The 19,275-nt window shown below is 53.6% G+C and overlaps 1 protein-coding gene across 10 annotated transcripts in view; it reads right to left on the bottom strand.

Moving 5' to 3' along the window:
• RANBP3 (RAN binding protein 3) overlaps positions 1 to 19,275 on the bottom strand; it is a 54,577-nt gene that overhangs the window by 32,903 nt on the left and 2,399 nt on the right. For 8 of the 10 annotated variants that reach the window (XM_059059857.2, XM_059059859.2, XM_059059854.2 and 5 more), the window contains exon 2: positions 3,172 to 3,227. The exons of the other annotated variants lie outside the window; for them this stretch is intronic. In XM_059059857.2, the coding sequence (XP_058915840.1) occupies positions 3,172 to 3,227 (56 nt within the window). The remainder of the gene's footprint in view (positions 1 to 3,171; positions 3,228 to 19,275) is intronic. 10 annotated transcript variants of the gene reach the window in all.

The raw sequence follows: 19,275 nt of genomic DNA, 5'->3' as shown, positions 1-19,275 counted from the left end.
CCTGTGGGTTGCTGCAGATGCAACTCCAACTGTCTATGGGCCTGATGGAAAGTCCTGTGTGTCTTTGTCACCAAACCAACATCAAAACGCCTGGGCTGGCAGCCTAATTTTTTTCTTTTTGATTTCAAAGCCTTTGAAGGGGGCCGTGGGCTCTTGGGAGTGCATCCCACTGGGGTACTGGTGGTTTAGAGATCATTCACTGTAAGAAGGTAATGCTCCCACAGTTGCCAACGGGGCTTCTTGATCTTTGTGGATCAAAAAGTGGCTCAAAAAAATAGCTGTATGGGAGACCTAGGTGACCATTAGGAAAATTTCAATGCGGACTATATATCAGAGGGTATTTCTGAATTAATGATCATTTTCTCAGGCGTGCCCATGGCACTGGGGCCATGGAGAAGAATTCCTCAGAGACGCCTGCCGAAGTATTTAGGGGAAAACTGTCAGGTGGGTGCAACTTACACTCGAGCGTTTCTGGCATTTATGATAAAAATGTTAACGGTGAAGCCAGGTGAAGGATGCCCAAGGGTCCACAGTACCATTCTTTTAACTTTTCTGAGGATGTGAAAAAAATTTCAAAAACAGAAAGTTGAAAAAGGGAAAATAAAAGCTCCCTCAGAAAAAAACAATGGCAACCTGAACAGACCCTTCCCAACTCCTGCTACTGTGGCGTGAGGAGGGAGGGCTGAAATCAAGGCAAGAGGGGGAAGCTGGGAGGGTGTCAAGGTGTCATTTTGTGGGAAGTGGCGTGGCCACTCCTTGCAGACCTACCTTCCCATCGCTTCCCCTGGGCCAGGGAGCCACGCGGTCATGGAGCTGGCTATCCAAGCCTCTCCACTTCCTTCCCACCCGACGCCCAAGCTGTCACAGCAGCAGAGAAAGGAGGAGGGCTCTGTGTCCACTGGGCAGCTGCCCACCCGGCAGCTCAGAGGGCGGCCCCAACGGACATGCAGGCTCCTCCGGCGTCTGCCCTTAGACGCAGAGGTTTTCCGTGCCCTTCTGATGACCTTGTCACACAAATGTGACAGCAGGCGAACTCTGAAGAGCTGGAGGTCAGTTATTTCTAGAAGCCCATTTAGAGCTGGCTCCGACCGAGCCAATATTTTGGTGCGCACGTTTTCACAGTGACGAGCACCTCCCTGGAGACTCTCCGGGTTCAGCCTCACCCCGTTTACGTAACCGGCGTCAACCGCCTGAAGGTGACACGTGTAAGTCAGCCTTTGAATTACGAAGCAACAGAACCACCTCAGCCGTGAAAACAGTACTGAAATAAGAGTTAGTCATTTTAAAAGCATTTTAAATTCAGTCAAATAAACATTACGTTTTAGCGTTTCACTCTGCTGGCTGTCAGAAAGTCTTCAAGTTTTAAGAATTATTCATTCCAATTACTTGTTTCAAATCTGGGTTGGCAAACTTTTCCTGTAAAGGGCCAGATGCTAAATATGTTCGACTTTGCAGGCTCCCTGGTCTCAGTCCAAACCCCTTCACTCTGCTGTGGACAGCGTGGGTACGGCCTCAGCTCTCTACACCAGCCAGGCAGGGCCGAGCGCCAATAAAGCTTTATTGACAAAAACAGCAGGGGCGGCAGCCCTCTTAGTTGGCTGACCCCTGTTTCAAACTAAAAGTGGTTCAAAAGAAAATCATAATACAACTCAAAATTCTAGAAAATCCCGATTTTACGGAAAAACCTAAGATAAGTGACTTTTACATCTGAAGCAGAAGCCAAACACATCCACCCCTAAAAGCCAGAAGCACATCAAGCCCCTTCACAGTGACTGAACTTCCAAAGGACAAATGATAAAAACACATGTATACACTGGCCAGGGCCCAAGGGAGAGGGGACGACAGAGGTTGATATATCTTGAAAATACCACTTGGAAAACTGAAACCAAAAGGGAAGAACATTTCCTTGTTTTGTTTCCTAAAAAGATTTCCTAAAAAGATTCTTCGGCGTAAGAATTAACAACGGGAAAGATTAATTTGAGAATAAGCCTAGCAGATGAGCCCCGGCTGACACAGAAGATAACCTGCGCGGGGGTGCGGGTAGGGGTCTCAGGGCAGGCGCTTCTCCTTCCCGTCCCCCCCCCTCCACGCACTCGCGCCCTCCCCGGCACAGCCCTTGAACGCCGGGGCTGCTCTCTGTTCAGGCCAAGGGGCAGGGTTTACAAGCAGCAGCTGGGCCACCAGGAGTCCCAGATAGCCAGGCCAGCAGCCCCCAAACTCAAAGCCAGCCACCCTGTGGGGGGATCAGACATCCACCCGAGCACCTGGTCTGTGGGTCACGAGCCCTGAGCCGAGAAGCCCCTCAAACGGCTGTCCTCATCAACAAGACGCACATGGATTTCAGAACACCTGCATCAACGCAGAGCATTGGTCACCCTGAAATCTTGCCGTGGTTATGACATCACACCTGCTGTCCCTGGGCATGAGGGCAGGGACCATCCATTTTTTGGACAAATAGGGGGAGTCCTCATACAAGCTTGGGAGGCGTCACCACAGAACATCAACCATCTCTGGACACAACCCGGACATTCCAGGCTGATCCATTCAGGGAGGTAGACAACCCCCATGACTTCAAGATAAGCAACCACACGCGACTTTGTGGGAAGGCCCCGCTGCACGCACCCACCAGTCCTCTGACGGGCTGCTAGCTCATCACGATGAGTTAGGCGAGGTACTTCCAACATCAGGGGAAACGAGACCGAGAAGGGGGAAGCAACCTAACAAAGACGGGTGGTGAATATGTAATGCAACCTGACTACTAATTGTTCGAAATGCATTTATGCCAAGTTGGTTGGGGCCAAAAAAATCCCGCTAAAATCTTTAAAGTTCCTATTTTCCCCTTAACCAGCAACGCTCCCTCTCCTCTCCTCCCTCCCCCTGTCCCCGGCCCCCTTTCTCTCCCTCCTACTAGATTTCCTAATGCACAGCAGTACTTCTAAAGCAAATCATTAGGAATGAGAAGAAAGCTGATTCTTCCACTGTTTTTTTTAAAGCAGGGTCTCTGAGCCCTGTCCATACACACCCCATCTTAACCTCGTGCCATGGTAACCTAAAGCCACTGGGCCTTTTCTCCATGGCAGAAGGTTCCTCGGCCATGCGACCTGGGGAGAGAGCTTGGGCAGAAAACAAGGCAGAGTAACCACGTGAAGGGAGAACATACCGGCCCCTTACCTTTTGTCCTTTATCCTTCTGAAACACAAAGACGGGCGGAGCAATGGCAGGCTTTTCTGCAAAAAGAAAAATCGGTGTTTTTCCCCCCAACACTATATTCGTACAGTAAACAAAGCTACATTCGTTTGTAATAAGTTAAAAAGAAAAAACAAACCTGGTTTAAAACTAGTAACTCGAAAGATCATCCAATAGCTTAGAAAACAGTTTCTTCACATGGATGCGGAGAAGTGTTCAGTGTATAAAAACTCGACACAGTGGTAGGATATGTGCACTTCTCTGCGTGCATGTACACACCACTAAAAAGGTTTTCAAGACTCACTCAGAACAGGCCATGTCACTGATAGAGGGAGTGCGGTGTGGAGGGTGGCAGGCTGCAGGGTGCCCGGGTGGCTGCTACTCAGCGCCACCAATCGTGGTGCTGCAGGAACGAGGTGCAGAGACAGCAGGTCCCCAACTTCAAAGGCTGGAGACTAGTTTAGTTTTTGAATTTTTTTTTTTTTTTTGGTCGTGCCATGTGGCTTGCAGGATCTTAGTTCCCCGACCAGGGACTGAACCCGGGCCCCAGCAATGAAACTGTTGATTTTTGACCACTGGCCCGCCAGGGAAATCCCTAGGTTTTTAATTTTTCCACATCTGCAGGCCAGCTGAGGCCAGGAGTGACCCACTTGCAACCTCTGCCCACGGGACACATGCTCTTTGGAGAGCTTACTCCGCTCAAGTCAGCCCTGCATTCCACCTGGGTCTCTAAGCGAGCACCCGTTAAAAAAAAAAAAGGTGTGGAGTTGTGAGAAGTCTGAAAGGCCATCTTGCACAGCTGCTGTTGAAGGAAGAAACCCTTTGGGATGTTGTCACTGGACCAGGGAGATGCCACCCGTCGTTCTCAGGCAGCTGAGTCCGTGGCTCTCGGCCACTTGCCCGAGCGGGTGGCCGCTCAGGCAGGCCTGGCCGCTGGCCAGCGGGTTCTGGATGAGGACTGCCTTATTGACCCGTGGGGGGGCCTGGAGGCGCCTGCCTCACTGCCTGGGGCCGGGGCGCGTGGCTCCGGGTGCGCTCATGAGCCCTGTGGGCGTGCCCAGGGCTCCCCTCGGCACTCGAGGCCTGGAGAGAGGCGTGGATGGGAAGCCGGGGGGTCATGAATTTGGGGGGCACTCGCACAACCCTTCCCCTTCCCTCAGTTGTGGGGAGCCGAGGTGAACCAAGGAACCCACACTCACACAGCTTTAACCCGGCAGGACCACTACGGGGGAGGGGACACAGTTTGCGGGCCATGAGAGCGCTTGTGTGGGACGTGGTCGGAGGGTCTGGTCTGGAGCATCAGGGAAACGCTCCCGAGAAGAGGCAGCTGTGCTGAAGCCTCAAGGAGAAGAGTGAAGGGAGAGGGGCAGGTGTGAAGGTGACAGGGAGCCCGAGGGGCGGATGGTGGCGACGCTAAGGATTTGGGACGGTTGTAAAAGGAGTGGAGGGAGCACAGAGAGAACAGAGTTTGGGGAAGGGGGCGAGGGCGATCGCCCACAGTAAAGACGGCGGGGCGGGGGGGACAAGGTTTGGGGAGCAAAAGGACAAGACCGAGATGGGCAAATGGACATTGTCCCACGCCCCACCCCCAAAATTCCCACCCCACAGAGGAGTAGGACAGACGCCAATCTTCACTTTGGGGCCACAGCCCACGGACGGTGACCATCCCCTCGGCTGTGCTCACTGAAGCCTTGGGGCATTTGGTCCGATTCACCACAACAGTCCTCCCCAGGCACAGCCCACACGTCCACTGGGGTGAATGACATCTAGGAGACCAAACTGCCACAAGGGAGGAGGGTGGAGGCATGGAAGGGTCTTCCACGCTTCCCAAGACAGCCGTCTCCCCGGCACAGATGTGCAGTTGCTACTCCACAAACCCGGGGGAACGAATGAAAGCATGAATGTGCTTACTGCCGGGCAGTAAATTAGAGCAAAGGAAAGCTGGAGGGACTCTGGGGACAGCTGCAGCTTCTCCACACCATGCCTACCACGGGCAAGCCCAGACACCTTCTGGCGCTGCCCTTTACCCCGTAAGCCTAGCACCCGGGGCTGTGGGTCCAGACTCCAGCCTCACTTCTGCATCTGACTGCCGGCCAGCCGCAAGGCTCAGGGGTGTGCAGGAAGGAGCTGGGATTTTGGTCAGCCTAGGGCCCCCCCCACTTCCTCACCTCCGTGGTTTAGATGGAGCCCAACCTGACTCCAGGTCCGAGGAGGAGAATACTGCATGCCCTGGCCCCAGGGGACACGGCGGCACATGAATAAGGTCAGGCCGCTGCCAGCAAATGAGCCTCGGGCCCAGGACTTCCGTTGGAGCTACTGGGAAAGGGGCGCTCTTTCTCTGCTGGGGCTGCCAGCAGCCGGGTGTTACCACAAGGGGCCCTGGAGCAGAGCCAATCCAGCAGGAAGCAGAGCTGGGGATGGAGGAGGAAACTGAACCCTGGAGACACGGCTGGAGGCCCTGGGTCAGCAGGCCCGAAGCTAACCCCACCCCCACCCTGACTCTGCAGTTAGGCCAGCAAATGCTGATTTTTGCTTAAGCTGGCCTGAGCTTGACTTCTGTCTGCCCCTTGTCTCTAAGAGCCTCCGGCCTCTCCGGGAGAAGAGGCCTAGCCGCTGTAGACTTAATTAAACACACACCGTACCCTGTAGAAGAAACCTGGGACTGGCCTCACAGTGAAGCCAAGATGCTCTCTTTCTCTTCCTAGCACGCGTCACCACCTGAGGTACCAGGTGTGTGGGTTTATTATGGTCTGTCTCCCCTAGTAAGGGATCAACTCCATGGGATCGGAGCCTCTGCCTCGTTCCCCTTGTGTCCCACGGTCTGCGAACAGTAATCGGCACCCTGCAGGGATTCAACAAATATCTGATGGAGGGATGAGTAAGGCAAGGGGGGCACTGAGAAAATGACTGCCAGGCTGTAAGGAAGGACTGGAACGGAGAGGAGGCATCTGAATGGTAGAGGAAGGGCTTCCTGGTGCTGGAACTGTGATGGCTGATGTGCAGGCACACAGGAGGGGCTGCCTGTGGGCCCCCCGGGCAGGACGGGAACAGGATTAGTTTCAACAGGAGGCTGCCTGTGGTGCGAAGGTCCTGCCCAGCACCTCCTGGACCACACGGCAGGGCCTGGGCGCAAGCTGGCAGAGGTCCCATCTGCTGGAGGAATCCTCCTGCACGGCAACGGGGCATGTCGCACGGCTGCGGGCAGAGGCCAGCGAGAGGGGGACATGGGGCTCTGAGCTTGGAAAGCAGACCCACCCTCATCACCTCCACTGCTGTAGTTCAGACCTCCCTTCTTTCTCCGCGTCTACCCTCACCCCCTGAAGTGCAGCCTCCACAGAGCAGCCAGAACCACTGGTGTGAAACTCACACTTTCAACTCGGCAACGTCCTCCCAGACTAGGGTCGAAGGCCGTTCAAAAAGGCCACCTCGTACCGACCATGACTGTGGCACTGAAGAGCCCCCAGCATGTCCCACGCTTCTGGACTTCTGCCTGGCTTAGTCCCTCTGCCTCGAAGACATTCTCACCTTCTCTTCTGTGGCCGACACACATTCAGGTAGAGACACCACCTCCTCCAGGATGCTCCCAGTTTGAACTGGGCTCCTGAAGCCTGCTCTGGCTTATATCCTGCATGGGTTACACCAAGGCTACCTGTCAGGGAGGCTGAGAGATCACAGACACAGCATCTGAAACAGCTCTGCACGCAGCCTGTCACCTGGTGTGTGCAGTGTAAGAACCGTCCAGTAAATGTTTGAACTAAACCCCTTCTGTATTTCTTCACATGGGTAGCACCAGCTGCTATGTGATCACATAAATATTTATGAAGCCCTTGCTCTGTGCAAGGCATCAGAGGAAAAATGCAAAAAATGCGGAACGGGAAGCCGGGGGAGAAAACTTCAGGGTAAAACGTCTGATGAAAAGGGAGGGGGTGTGTCTGTTTACGTGTGTGTGTGTGTGTGTGTGCGTGTGCACGCTCACACACGCGCGCTATTTGCTTATTTGTTCCCCTGGCAGTATCCTCTCCTGGACCTTAAGCTCCATAAGAGTGGGGCCTCTGTTGTGTTCGCCTCCGTATCTTCAGAGCCAAACGCAGTCTCACACATAACATGTGATCAACAAGCAGTTAGAGAGCAAGCAGGACGCCATGGGCCACACAGGCTGGGGCCAGGGAGGCCTGGGCCCTGGCAGCCCACCACGCGGGCCACAGGGACCCCTGCGGAGGGCAGGTTTGGGGGACAGAACTTCGGTCAGTTCTCTACCAAAGACACAAAGCATCAGAGCCACTCGTGTTTCATTTCTGCTCATCCGCTTTAGTGCCCAAAGTCTGTAAACTGCAAGCTAGTCCCGACTCCACGGCAGCAACACACACGTGGCCCCTTCCAGGAAGACCGTCTTTAACTGTCCCACATCACCACTGCTTCTGGTTGTCACCAAAAAAGCAGCAGCATCCAGCCAACTGAAACCCAAGTTTGGGGAACGAACAGGGGACAGAAGCAACGAGGCTTCTTGGACCTGCCTGAAGCCCCAGTCCAGCTTTTCTTTCACAAGTGAAGGGAAAACCACCACCAGAGATTTGTAGAGAGACCTAGGCCACCGCCAAGACCTAAAATATTAAAACGTTAACCAAATACACGTTATTTGATCCAGATTCTGTCCACCAGGTGTTTTTTCCTTTGTTTTTTGGTTCTGTGAAGTGCTCCCTGGGACCTCCCTGGTGGTCCAGTGGTTAAGAATCTGCCGTCCAATGCAGGGGACATGGGTTCGATCCCTGGTCGGGGAGCTAAGATCTCACAAGCCGTGGAGCAACTAAGCCTGCGCACCAAGTAGGGAGAAGCCCGCGCACCATGGCAAACAGTCCGCATGCCGCAACTAAGGCCCGACGCAGCCAAATGAATACCCCTTGATCAAATTAGTCTGTAATTTGATCAAAACCAGCCCACCTGGAGCATTGAATAGACTCATCGACATAAGAAGGGTTAAGAAAACCGACAGTAAAGAAACCCGTTTCACCAAATGTTCCCCAAAGTTATCTGACCAGGCAACCCCTTTCCAGGAACACCCGTGATGAGGCCTGAGAGCTGTGGGTGACAGTGGCCAACACTGCTGTGTGAAGTGGGGTGGGATTGGGAACCCTCAAGTCACCTCAAAGAACAGCCCTGCTCTGGGTGGCGCAGGCACTACCATCTGGGACACGCTGGGTGAGTCGGCCTCACCTCAGCTTCCCAGGGTGCCCATGCCAAGTCCAAGGTGGCTGCTCTTGGTCTGAACCCCTCCCCCATTCTCCCCCCCACGCCCCTCCTCAGCTCCTGTGCCCCAGATGGCTCCCTGCCTGAGCCCAACCGCGATCCCAGCTCCCAGCAAGGGAAAGCCCCTGCTTCCCCGATTCCCCAGGGGGCGGTGGGTGGTGGCGGGGAGGCCAGGGACGGACCTGGACAGGCTGAAAGGAGTAGCCCCTGGTGACACCCCCCCCGGTGACATCCTGGCCCACAGCACGGGCCCTCCCTCCTGTCCCCTGCCACCCTCCACCCAACTGTCTGCTTTGCATGTAAACCTTGGGGCAGCTCAGCTGTGATCCCCAAGGACCAGGACTGGGTTCCGGACCTGGTCTTTGCAGTCCTGCTGATAGGCACAGACAGGTAAGCCCAGGTGTGGAAAGTCGCAGATCTCTGCCCCTGTGCCATCCCTCTGCCAGATGTCTGGGACCCCTCCCTGCTCCCAGAGGCACTGCTGACGTGGCTGTGACTGTTGGGGTGCTCTGCCCACCCAGCTGAGCCGGGAACCACTCCTCCAGCTGCACCCCTCGCTACGTTCATAGAGTCAATCATGACAGTCACTTGTCAACTACAACTTCCAGCAATTCCACACATCTGAGTGCCCACTGTGCACCAGGCACCATGCTGGCTTCTAGGGTGTGGTGGTGACATGGGGAGACATGTCCCCTGCCTGCCAGGAGCTGACAGCAGACTGAGTTGAACGTTACAACACAGGGGAAGCAGAGAAGGCACTCAGACCGCGGAGCTGGGGCGCCCGGCCCGGTGAGGCTGCAGAGAAGGGGCAGATCAGGGGGCGCGTCTTGAAGGAAATGCCACTTAAGCAGAAGGAGCAGCATTTAGCCAGGTGACCAGGAGCGGGGAGGAATGAGGCAGCCCTGGAGGAACTGGAGGAAGGTCAGGGTGGCACCACTGGACCTCTCTTAAAGACAGACGGGAAGTGCAGCCCAGGGCGAGAGGAGTGGAGTGCAATCCCTCACACCTGCATGGCCCAGCGTAGATGCTCCTGGCAGGTAAGCACCAATCACACTCAGGCAGTTCCTATCTTGAGCAAAGGAACCAAAGATGGCTCCAAAGAAGTCGGGGGTCCCTAAGGTGCAGGCTGCCTCCTGACCCAAAGGGCCGTAGACCATTCTCCTTGCAGGGAGTGGAGGTCTCTGGGTAACAAAGGGGTCACCAAGGAGGCAGGCCCTTCTACTAAAGCAGAAACGACTGACCGGGGGCCCTGGGACAAGGGAAAGTCCTCAGATGGCTTGGGTGGGTGCGTGCGTGGGAAGTTCTAAAAGCCCCACCCAGAAGGCAATGCTGTAATCTGTGTACAATGTCTTTGTCAGGGAGAGGGCCTGTAAACTGCCTCCTCAAATAGTGGGTAAGGAGGGTCCAAAGGAGGAGGAGAGTTTTAAGAAGCCCCACACTTGTCAGAATTAAAACAGTGGGCTTCCTGGTACCACCACTACAAGCAGGCCAGGGTCCAGAGCTCAGGGTTTCACCTGTGTCTTTTTTGTCCAGAGACCGACTGGTGGCAAAACCCTTAAACAAAATGCCTCCTGTGTCTATTTCAGACCAGCAAGGAAGGGGACGGAGGGGGTACTGCCCTGCAGCCAGTCTAAGGAGGAGGAACTCCTAGGGAGAGGGTGGGTGATGGCAGCTGTCCGGATGTGAGGAAAGGAAGCCAAGTCCCTACTGCAAGCAAGGGAAGGGGAGTGAGGAGCTGGCCTGGACCCCAGAGGCGGCCCCGGGGTAGAAGGGTGTGTGTCCCCACCCTCCAGGGTGACAGAGGTCTTAGGATCCCACCTTTAGACTTCTCCAGCCTCTGCCACGCAGTCACAGCGAGGACACTCCTAGATGGGGTTTCCCAGAACCCTGGGATGGTCTCTCACACAGGCCAGCAGTCATTGATCAGAAAGTACTTCTGGGCCAGGCACCTAGGTGCTCAGCAGCGCTTTATCCACAGCACTGTCCTGAAACTTCACAACCACCTTAGGAGGTAGGTCCTTAGTTTACAGAACAGGAACGGAGACTCAGAGAGGGCGAGCGACTTGTCCAAGGTGGGGCTGGGTCTCCAACCCAGGCGGGCCTGACTCTGGTCCCTGACCCCCACTACTACCCACGCACCGCAAGGGCAAAAGGGAGAAGTCACCGCCCCATTTTGCTTCCTCCCCTCTTTCCCGCTCCGGTGGGCCTCAAAGCTAAGAAACTGAGACTCTTCTTTTGAGAAGTAACATCAGGAATAAAGCAGCTGTCAGCGAACATTCTAGACAAACATCTCTGGAAGAGTACAAATGAAACTAGAGGGTGAGCGACGGACTGCGGGGCGGGCCCGCGGCTCCCAGCAAGTCTTGCGACCATCTGCGTCAGAGGAGCGTGCAGCTACACCAAGGGCAGACCCTCAGGCTCCTTGAGGAGAGAATGGAGACCCATGCTTAACGGTGAGGCCCGCTACGCCTCTGCAGCTGTCAAACGTGTAACCGTGGGAGGCTCTACGTAACACATTCACAACTGAAGGTGAAAACACACACATTCTCTTGTGTGTTTTCAGCCCCGCATGCAGGCTTTCCTTCATCACACTGTGCAGGGAGGCAAGTACACAGAAGCCATGGGCAGGCCTGCCCCTCGACAAGCTCTGGCACGCCCCCGTGGCTGCCTCCAGCCTCTGTCTCTGAGGATGTCTGCTAAACTAAACAGAAGAAAATATGTAGACCCAGGAAAACACACAGAGAAGGGAATCTGGAATATCTTGGCCTGTTCTGTTTATTCCCCTCCTAAATGATGGATCGAACACCTGCCAGGAGATAACCCCCATCTGGAAAGCCACATAGAATTCTTGTCCAAAATGTCAGCAAGGTAGCTGTGCAAAATGAGCTTTAATCCTGCGCTGATGTGTCTTGATCTTATCTGTGCAAAAAAATATGGAAAGCATCTTGCCAACACAAACAACAGTCTGTTAATACGTGGCAACTGCTTTAATCCTGCAACACTTACTATCTCAACCCTTCGAGTCCTTTCTTTTCTCAGGAATTATTATAAACAGTCCTGTGCAGCAACATAAAGGTGAATTTGTCACCGATGTGTCAACTCTGTTCGCCAACTAATTCTTTGGTGAAGAGTAGAACTGATCTCAATCGTGCTGTTGCTAGGCAATAACTCTCTGATCTCAGTGTACTGCAGGCTCAGCTAGTGGGCAGTGGGTCCCTTCGTTCTTTTTTTGGAAGTTGAATGTATTTTTCCTCGGGCAGCTCTCAACTGGTCTCATGGAAATCATAGGGGGGCACAGTTTTGGGAGATGATGGTATATCTTTCATCTCATGCCCTTCTTTCTGGGATGCTCTTCATCACAAAATTACCATCACCTACTGAAACCCGAGCCACTCTTCAGGGCTCTAACATGACCCTACATTTCTGACAACAGCGGGGGTGATAAGCCACGTGGATTTGCTGAATGGCCCTAACTAGACCCAGGGGCAGGCGCTTTACATACCCTGTCTCATTCAACGTCATCACAGCCCTATGGCATAGAAATTATTTATCGTCTCTGATTTGCAAATCACGAAACAAGACTGAGAGGCCTCAGAGAGACACGTGCCCTGCCCAAGTCACGAAGCTGGTAAACAGCAGAGGTGGGGCCAGAACTCTAAGCCTGACTTCCAAGCCGGGTGCCTCACATCCCCCTCGATCCCTCTCAGGCCAAGCCACATCCACCGTCTTTACTTCTAGAAGCACCAGCCCTGCCGCCCTCTCCGATCCCTCCACCCCTGCCCCGTCCACTCAGACTACAAGCTGCCGGGGCAGACCCTGCACTTTGGAAACCTCTGTGCCTTAAATCCAGGAAAAAATCCATAAACCTACTAATAAATCAAACAAAGGCAGCAACCTCACCTAAAACTGCTGAGAAATCGGGGAGCCGGCTTTGACAGCACTTTTCTATTCTGCCACTAGATGGCGCGACACAAGCACAGCTGAGGTGAAGTACCGATGCAAGCGGCAAGATTCAGGGGAAAGTTCCAGTGAAGACGGCGGAAATCCCCTCACAGGAAGGAGAGCCGAGGACGCCAGAAAATCTGCTGAGGCTGCGGACCAACTGATGAAGTTTGGGAGCGCGGGCGCTGGTTTCTGGGTGTGTTCCGAGGGGCCTCGACCACCTGCGGCTGGGACCCTGGGCGAGTTCACGCGCTTTCCCCTCATACTGCCTGTGTCTGTCAACGGGGATGGTACCTACACCCCAGTCGGTCAAGTGCTTGGGAAGTGGCTGGCACGCAGTCCGAATTCCACGCTGGCGTTACCACTGTTACTAGAATTCCACACAGAGACTGCAGATACACTGACGCCGTCTCAAAGCAGGGGTCTTGGACTACAGGACTGTCTCCAGTCGCCAGGCCCTCAACGATGATAAACACCTCCCGGTCTGGCCCCTTCCAAGAGCTGCCTGGACACGGGGACACCTCGCCACAAACAGTCTCTCATAATCCCTTGAGCCCTTCTGAGGCCGAGGGGATCACTGAGGTGACAGCCGACGGCAGGCCCACTAGCCAAGCCCCGCTCACAGCAACACGACCTCCTGAGAACCCGCGATGAGCCAGGTGCAGGTGCGAGGCACCAGGCACTGGAGACGGGAGGAAAGGTGGACGAGGCCGCAGCCATCTAGTGGGAAGAGGAGAGAAAAACAAGCAGCCGGAGGCGTGCGGGGATAAGGAGGAAACCCTGGAGGCAGGCGCTGGACGGCGCTAGAGCAGGGCGGTGGGCGGGGCGGGGAGGGGGAAGGCCTCTCCCAGGCGCCATCTGAACCTGGGTGAGAAGGAGCAAGCAGGTGAAGGCAGAGTATGCCGGGCAGAGGCAGCCCCAAGGACGACCATCCTAAGGACAGAAGAACCCGGAGGCCAACGTGACCCGAGAGTCTCCTTCGGGTACGAAACTGACTACCCCGAAGGAGGCAGTCCGGTGAGGGTGGGAGGTGAGTCTGGGGAGGGGGAGCATGGTGAGGAGTCCAAGCAGGGCTGTGACGTGATCCGCTTCATTCTTCTGACAGACCACCCTGGCCGCGGTCCTCACAAATCCTTGCCGTTTCCGTGTGTTACGAAGTTTTGTAATATGATGTGCGGGAAGGCCACCCTGCGAGTGGTGAGGAGAACAGACCTCAGGGAGGCGGGAGGAGTTGCCGGGGGGCCAGCGAGGAGCCCTCCGCTGCTGTCCAGGCGAGAAGTGGCAGCGCCAGGGAGGCTCGGGCAAGTCTTGTGGCCTTGCAGACTGGGCACGGTGGCTGGAGCCTGACTATTCTGGAGACACAGCCTGCCGGGGCCTGAGCTGTGGAAGCACATCTCGCTCACTCAGTGGCCGACGTGGTCAGCGAACACGACCCCCATTCTTCTGACAAGACTCCACAAGCGGGCGGACCCCTCCAAGTGGCACTGATGAAGAGTAACCCAGGCTCCGGACTCTCAGATCCCCGGCGGCCATATCAACGCTGCAAAACATCCTTTCTCCTCTGAGCAAACGGTAGCCTGTTTTCTCACTCTTGCCACCTGAGAAGCCAAACTCTCCTGAACTGTTCTCCCCACTCCTGCTCTGCTGTTACAGATGCAACACAGGCATTAATTCTCCTGGGCCGATGAATTCTCGAAATTCTGTGTGGCAAGCCTGGGGGAGTTTAATTCAGCAAAGGCATTTAAAATGTACTGCAAAAGCAAAGCTAGGTAAGCTTCTAGGAGGTGCCTAGACACGTGCATGGAGAAACCACTGTCGTCTCTGTCAGGTTTCAGGAGAATGAGTGTCCAGTGAGTCAAAAAGATCCACTGGAAAGGATGAGCTGGGCTCCTAGACTCAGTGGCTGGAGGTGGGCACAGTGGGACAGGCCGACTCCTCTTACAGACACGGCCTTGGGCTTCAGCCCCCGTGAAAGGGAATGGCCCAGATGCAGAGCATCTCAGAAGGTCCTTCCCTTGAACCTGGAATAGTGCTGAAGGTCATGGAAAACACTGTTCCCCCTTAACAGGGACATGAAGTCCATGATGCCTACGGCTGCCAAAAGGCCATAATGGAAAAAAAAAAAGGTTGGGAGGGTGAGCCCTAAGCTCTAGTTGGCAAACAGTTTATTCTTGGACAGTTTTATTTTGCCCCCGACTCCACCCCCTGGACACTGGGCAATGTCTGAAAACATTCTTGGTTATCACGATGGGGAGGAGTTACTAATGGCATCTAGTGGATGGAGATCAGGGCCGCTGATCAGCCTCCTACTGTGCACAGGATGGTCCCCCAATCACAAAGAATGATCCAACCCCAAATATCAACTGTGCTGAGGTTGAGAAAAAGACTGAGTCAGATCCCTAGCTCACACTATACACCAAAGTAACTTCTCAGTGGGTCAGACGGCACAAGCCAGGGTGACGCGCCAGCATCTGTGAATCACCTCCTCTCTCCCTCCTGGCTCCATCTGTGCATTTGAATGTGTGTAGCGTCCTAGGACTTCAGTAGATGAGATGACTATGTTACAGTCTCTTGGCAGGGGGAGGGTCAACAGAATCCCATAACACAGGGGTACTCAATCAACACAGGGGCGATTTCTCCCCCGAGGGCACATCTGACAACGTCTAGAGACATTTGGGTAGAGGTCAGGGACACTGCCAAACATCCCACAATACACAGGACAGATCCCACTGGAATGTCTCAATGAAACTCGGCTATAACCCGAAAGGAGCTTTCTCTCTACCTAGGCATCCAAGCAGAAGACTAACAGCCGTAGTAACTGACATAGATCTGCACCCACCAGGGGGCCAATCCCGCGCCGTATGTTCCTTTCATACAACAATCCTCAGACTTGATTAGCATCGTTCCCATTCTACAGATGCAAGAATCGAGGTCAAACAATTTGCCCAAGCTCCTGGGCAAGTAAGTGGCAGAGACAAGACACAAACCGAGGGCACTTCCGACTGTGCCACAAGCTGTCAACCGGAGCCTGCCAGTCAGTTCCGGTCTACAATTCCTCTGAGGCTTGAGACAGGGGAGAAACCCAGATGGATCTCCCTACAGGCCCCACTCAGGCCAAGCACCTGTCTAAGAGGTGCTACAACACGGCTGAAACCCAAATGCCAGCCAAGGTCAGGCAGGCACTGGAAAAGGGTGAAGTGGGTCAGGTCCCAAGCAAGTCGGTGGAGACTGCGGTGTCCAGGAAGGCACAGTCTATCTCAAGGTGGCAGCTGCTCTCTAGTCCTGGCAAATCACTACTGTGCAGGAACGCAGGCTGAGGCTGGTTGCTGTTTTTCAAGAGAAATCAGAAACCTGGATTATTCTTTCCCCTGAAATCTCGGAATTCTTAAGTACTGGCTCCTCATTAAAAGCAAACAAAGACAAACCTAAATGAGTCAAATTATATATGTCTGCTTGCCCCCAAAGCAAGGTTACAACTTCTGCCTGTGGTTTTTGACTCCGGCTCCACGTCGTAAAACATCTGTGGGGTCCTAGACACTGCGGACCTCCTGCAACAATCTCCAATGGTGCAGCCAAAGCATCAGTTTTACTTCTCCTCCACAACCTCCTTAAATAAGCGTGAAGCGCGGTCAGGGTTAAGATTCACAGCAAGTGCTGCACAATAGCACCAAGTACCAAGACACCCAAGGATGAAGTGGAGTACAGGGACTTTACTCTGAGACCCTTGCTGTACAGTTTTCTGCCAAGCAGTGCACAGCCACACCGAACACGGCTCCGTGGGACCACAGGAAGGTTACTGCACGAAGGTGGCAAAAACAAACGCCCTTCAAACAAAACAGAGAACCCTGCTGCTTGCTGCCGGCACTACCACCAGATCCTGAATAGACAACGAAGCAAACCCATCTGCCTCCTGATGGTTTCAAAGTACCATGGAGAGCTACCAAGGCTCGGCCAGGTCAATAGCAGCTGCCTTTCCCAGGTAGTTTCCATTACATGAGAGAGGCCCTTTTCAAGTCCCCCAAATGCATCCCACTGCTCCCCAAATGGCCCCCATTTCCCACTCTACCCCAGCCTATTCTCTGGGCCCGAACTCACTTACTAGGCAGGAATTCGACTGGTACCTAAAATGCCGCCTTGGCTGGCCCCAAACACCGTCCCGCTCCCAAGGCCATTCTAAGCTCCCTGGCTCTGTCTGACCCTAGGAACTTCCTGTCGCCTCCTCTCTCTCCAGCTCCGTCGGCGCACAAGCACTCAGCAGATCTCGACCGGCCCTAGTACCTCATGATGCCCGCAGGTAATGGGACTGCTGGGGTGAGTCCATTTTCCAGTTAACTGGGAGGCAGGCTGGAGACGTGGTGGAGAAGTTTTAAACTTGCGGAACTTCAAGCTTTTCTGTCTATACACGGGATCCCTGTCAAAACTTAAATTTTCTTCCAAGTACATAAAGACTTTAGCATGGCACTCTCGGCTACCGCCAGGTCCCATCCGCCCCGGGTGTGAGAGGCATGCGAGAGTTGACCTCAGGACAAACCCCAGGGTTAATGTTTATCGTAACTTCACGAACACTTTGAAAAATTGCTTCTCACTTCTCCTAAGAATTAAGTTTAGGGCAGGGGAAAGGGATGGTGAGAATCAAGTGAACTGAGGATTCCAACTGTTTTGAGTTCTAGCTCATCAATAAAAACTCAGCTGCATCTCATCCTCTCTGGGGTTAGGTTTTAAATCAAAAAGTAAGGTAAGAACTGATGAAAGCCAAACCACCCTTGAAAATCTCTGGACTGATATCTGTCGGGCCAGATCAGGGGTTCTCAATGGGGGGCAACTGTCGGGGGGCTACCCCCACCAGGGGACACTGAGTAATGTCTGGACACTTCTGGTTGACATGACTGGGGGAGGGGGGAGGGTGCTATTGGCATCTAGTGGGTCGAGACCAGGGAAGCTGATCAACATCCTACAATGCTCAGCACAGCCCCACAACAGAGAATTATCTGGCCCCAAATGCCTAGAGTGCCGGGGCTGAGAGCCCCTGCCTAGATGATCACGCAATCAAAGTCAAGACAGAACCTAAGAGGACGGGCAGCCCAGCTCTGGCTGCCTCTCATCCTGGGCTCACCCCAGGGGGTGGATTCAGTGGGGGTGGATTCACCTGCACTGTTCAGACTCACTTCTTGCCCTCTCTTGCTTCGCTTTGAGCGCTTCAGCTAAATGCGTCTGTAACGTAAGTCCACCACAGTAAAAATAGCTACTATTTACTGTTTATTACCGGGCTGAGATAGGCGCTAAAGAGGATCACATGCGTTAATTCAGCCAAGGGTCACAGCAACCATGGGATAGATATGATCATCGTTATCCTCAATTTGTTGGTGAGAAAACTGAGGCGCAAAGGATTTAAGAATTTGGCCAAAGTCACACAGAGAGTACAAGGCAGAGTCAAAACACAAACCTGGTTCTAATGCAAAGCCTGTGCCCCACCATCACTTTATATGGAGGGTCTCAACTGAGGGTGATTCTCCCCACCTCCTGCCCTGGGACACTACACAATGTCTGAAGACATTTTTGGTTGTCACGACCCCTGGGGTAGGGGTGCAGGGGAGGGTGTGTGCTACTGGGATCTTACGTGTAGTCAGGGATGCTGCTATGATGCTCAACATCCTACAGAGCAGAGGACAGCCCCTCAACGGAGAATCACCTGGTCCAAAACGTCGACAGGGCCAAAGCCGAGAACGCTGCTTTATACGGCCTCTTGGGTTTCCACCCTGCGTGTCCGCAGGCTGGCAATGCGTCATATGCACATGGTCTCTTTCAAGGCTGGGATCTAGAATCCAAGATCTCCTATAGCTCAAATGTGCTTTGCTCACCCTCTTCTCAGCCTCTTTACCTTTCCCAGGGACCAAATGCTGCCTTCAAATCCCGATGCCGGTCTACAAGGCAGAATAACTCCAGAGGCAGGATGATTCACGACTCTGGGATGTATCAGTAGTGAAATGCCAAGCAGAAGAGAATATCCCAGGGCACAAGTGTACAACACCCACACACTCCTAGGAGAGAAACATTCCAGCTGGACCTTCACAGTCACGGACTACAGGACTACAAACAAAGGGCCGTGGGAGTTGCTGTCACAGCTGAGATCACCATGGTAAGGAGGGCCAACAAGATGCTGTACTGGATACACAACTGGAAATGTTTCTTTCTACACAAGCACAGCACTCCTAACCTGTACTACTCAAGCCAGTGCTTCTCAAACCTAGCTGCACATCGGGATTACCCGTGCTGTTTTCTGTCTCTATAGATGCCCAGGTGTGAGGACGGATATGCTTAGGATCCCAGTCTGGAAAGGCAGAAGCCGAGAAGGCGTCTGAGATTAAACAACAAATGGGAAAGCACACGTACGGCGCAGTCCCTAAAGCTTCAAAATGCATAGGCAAGGAAGTCCTAGTTCACATAGTGGATAAGAAATTAAAGATCCTAGCAGGCTGCACAAGCCCAAACCAGAAATGGAGTGGAGAAACACATAACAACCAATTAAAGGGTGGCAGAGATATGAGAGGCATAAAAGACCAGTAAGATTTGATTGTTTTGGAGACAGCTAGGCCAGAACTAGTGTCAGAGGCAAAGCACTAGGTGAGTGTGGCATTTACTAGGCAAAAACTTTAAGTACTACAAAACAGTGTGTTTTCTCTATCTTACACTTACCCGTTCAACCACGCAATTTACTATCGACAGCTCATGTGTCAGCGCATATGCTAGAAATGGTGTCCCTGGAAAAGAGGATTCCATAATCTTCCCTTTGTGCTCAAAGGTATACCTCACCATGAAGGTCCCGACTGATGAATTCGCTCATTCCTTCAACAAACATTTCTTGGATACCTACTGTGCGCCAGGGACTGTCCTAACTGGGGTGGG

Source organism: Kogia breviceps, chromosome 4, assembly GCF_026419965.1.
Source record: "Kogia breviceps isolate mKogBre1 chromosome 4, mKogBre1 haplotype 1, whole genome shotgun sequence".
NCBI classification, from domain to species: Eukaryota; Metazoa; Chordata; class Mammalia; order Artiodactyla; family Physeteridae; genus Kogia; species Kogia breviceps.
The sequence above is the reverse complement of the archived record's forward strand: the minus strand, read 5'-3'. Positions and strand labels throughout refer to the sequence as shown.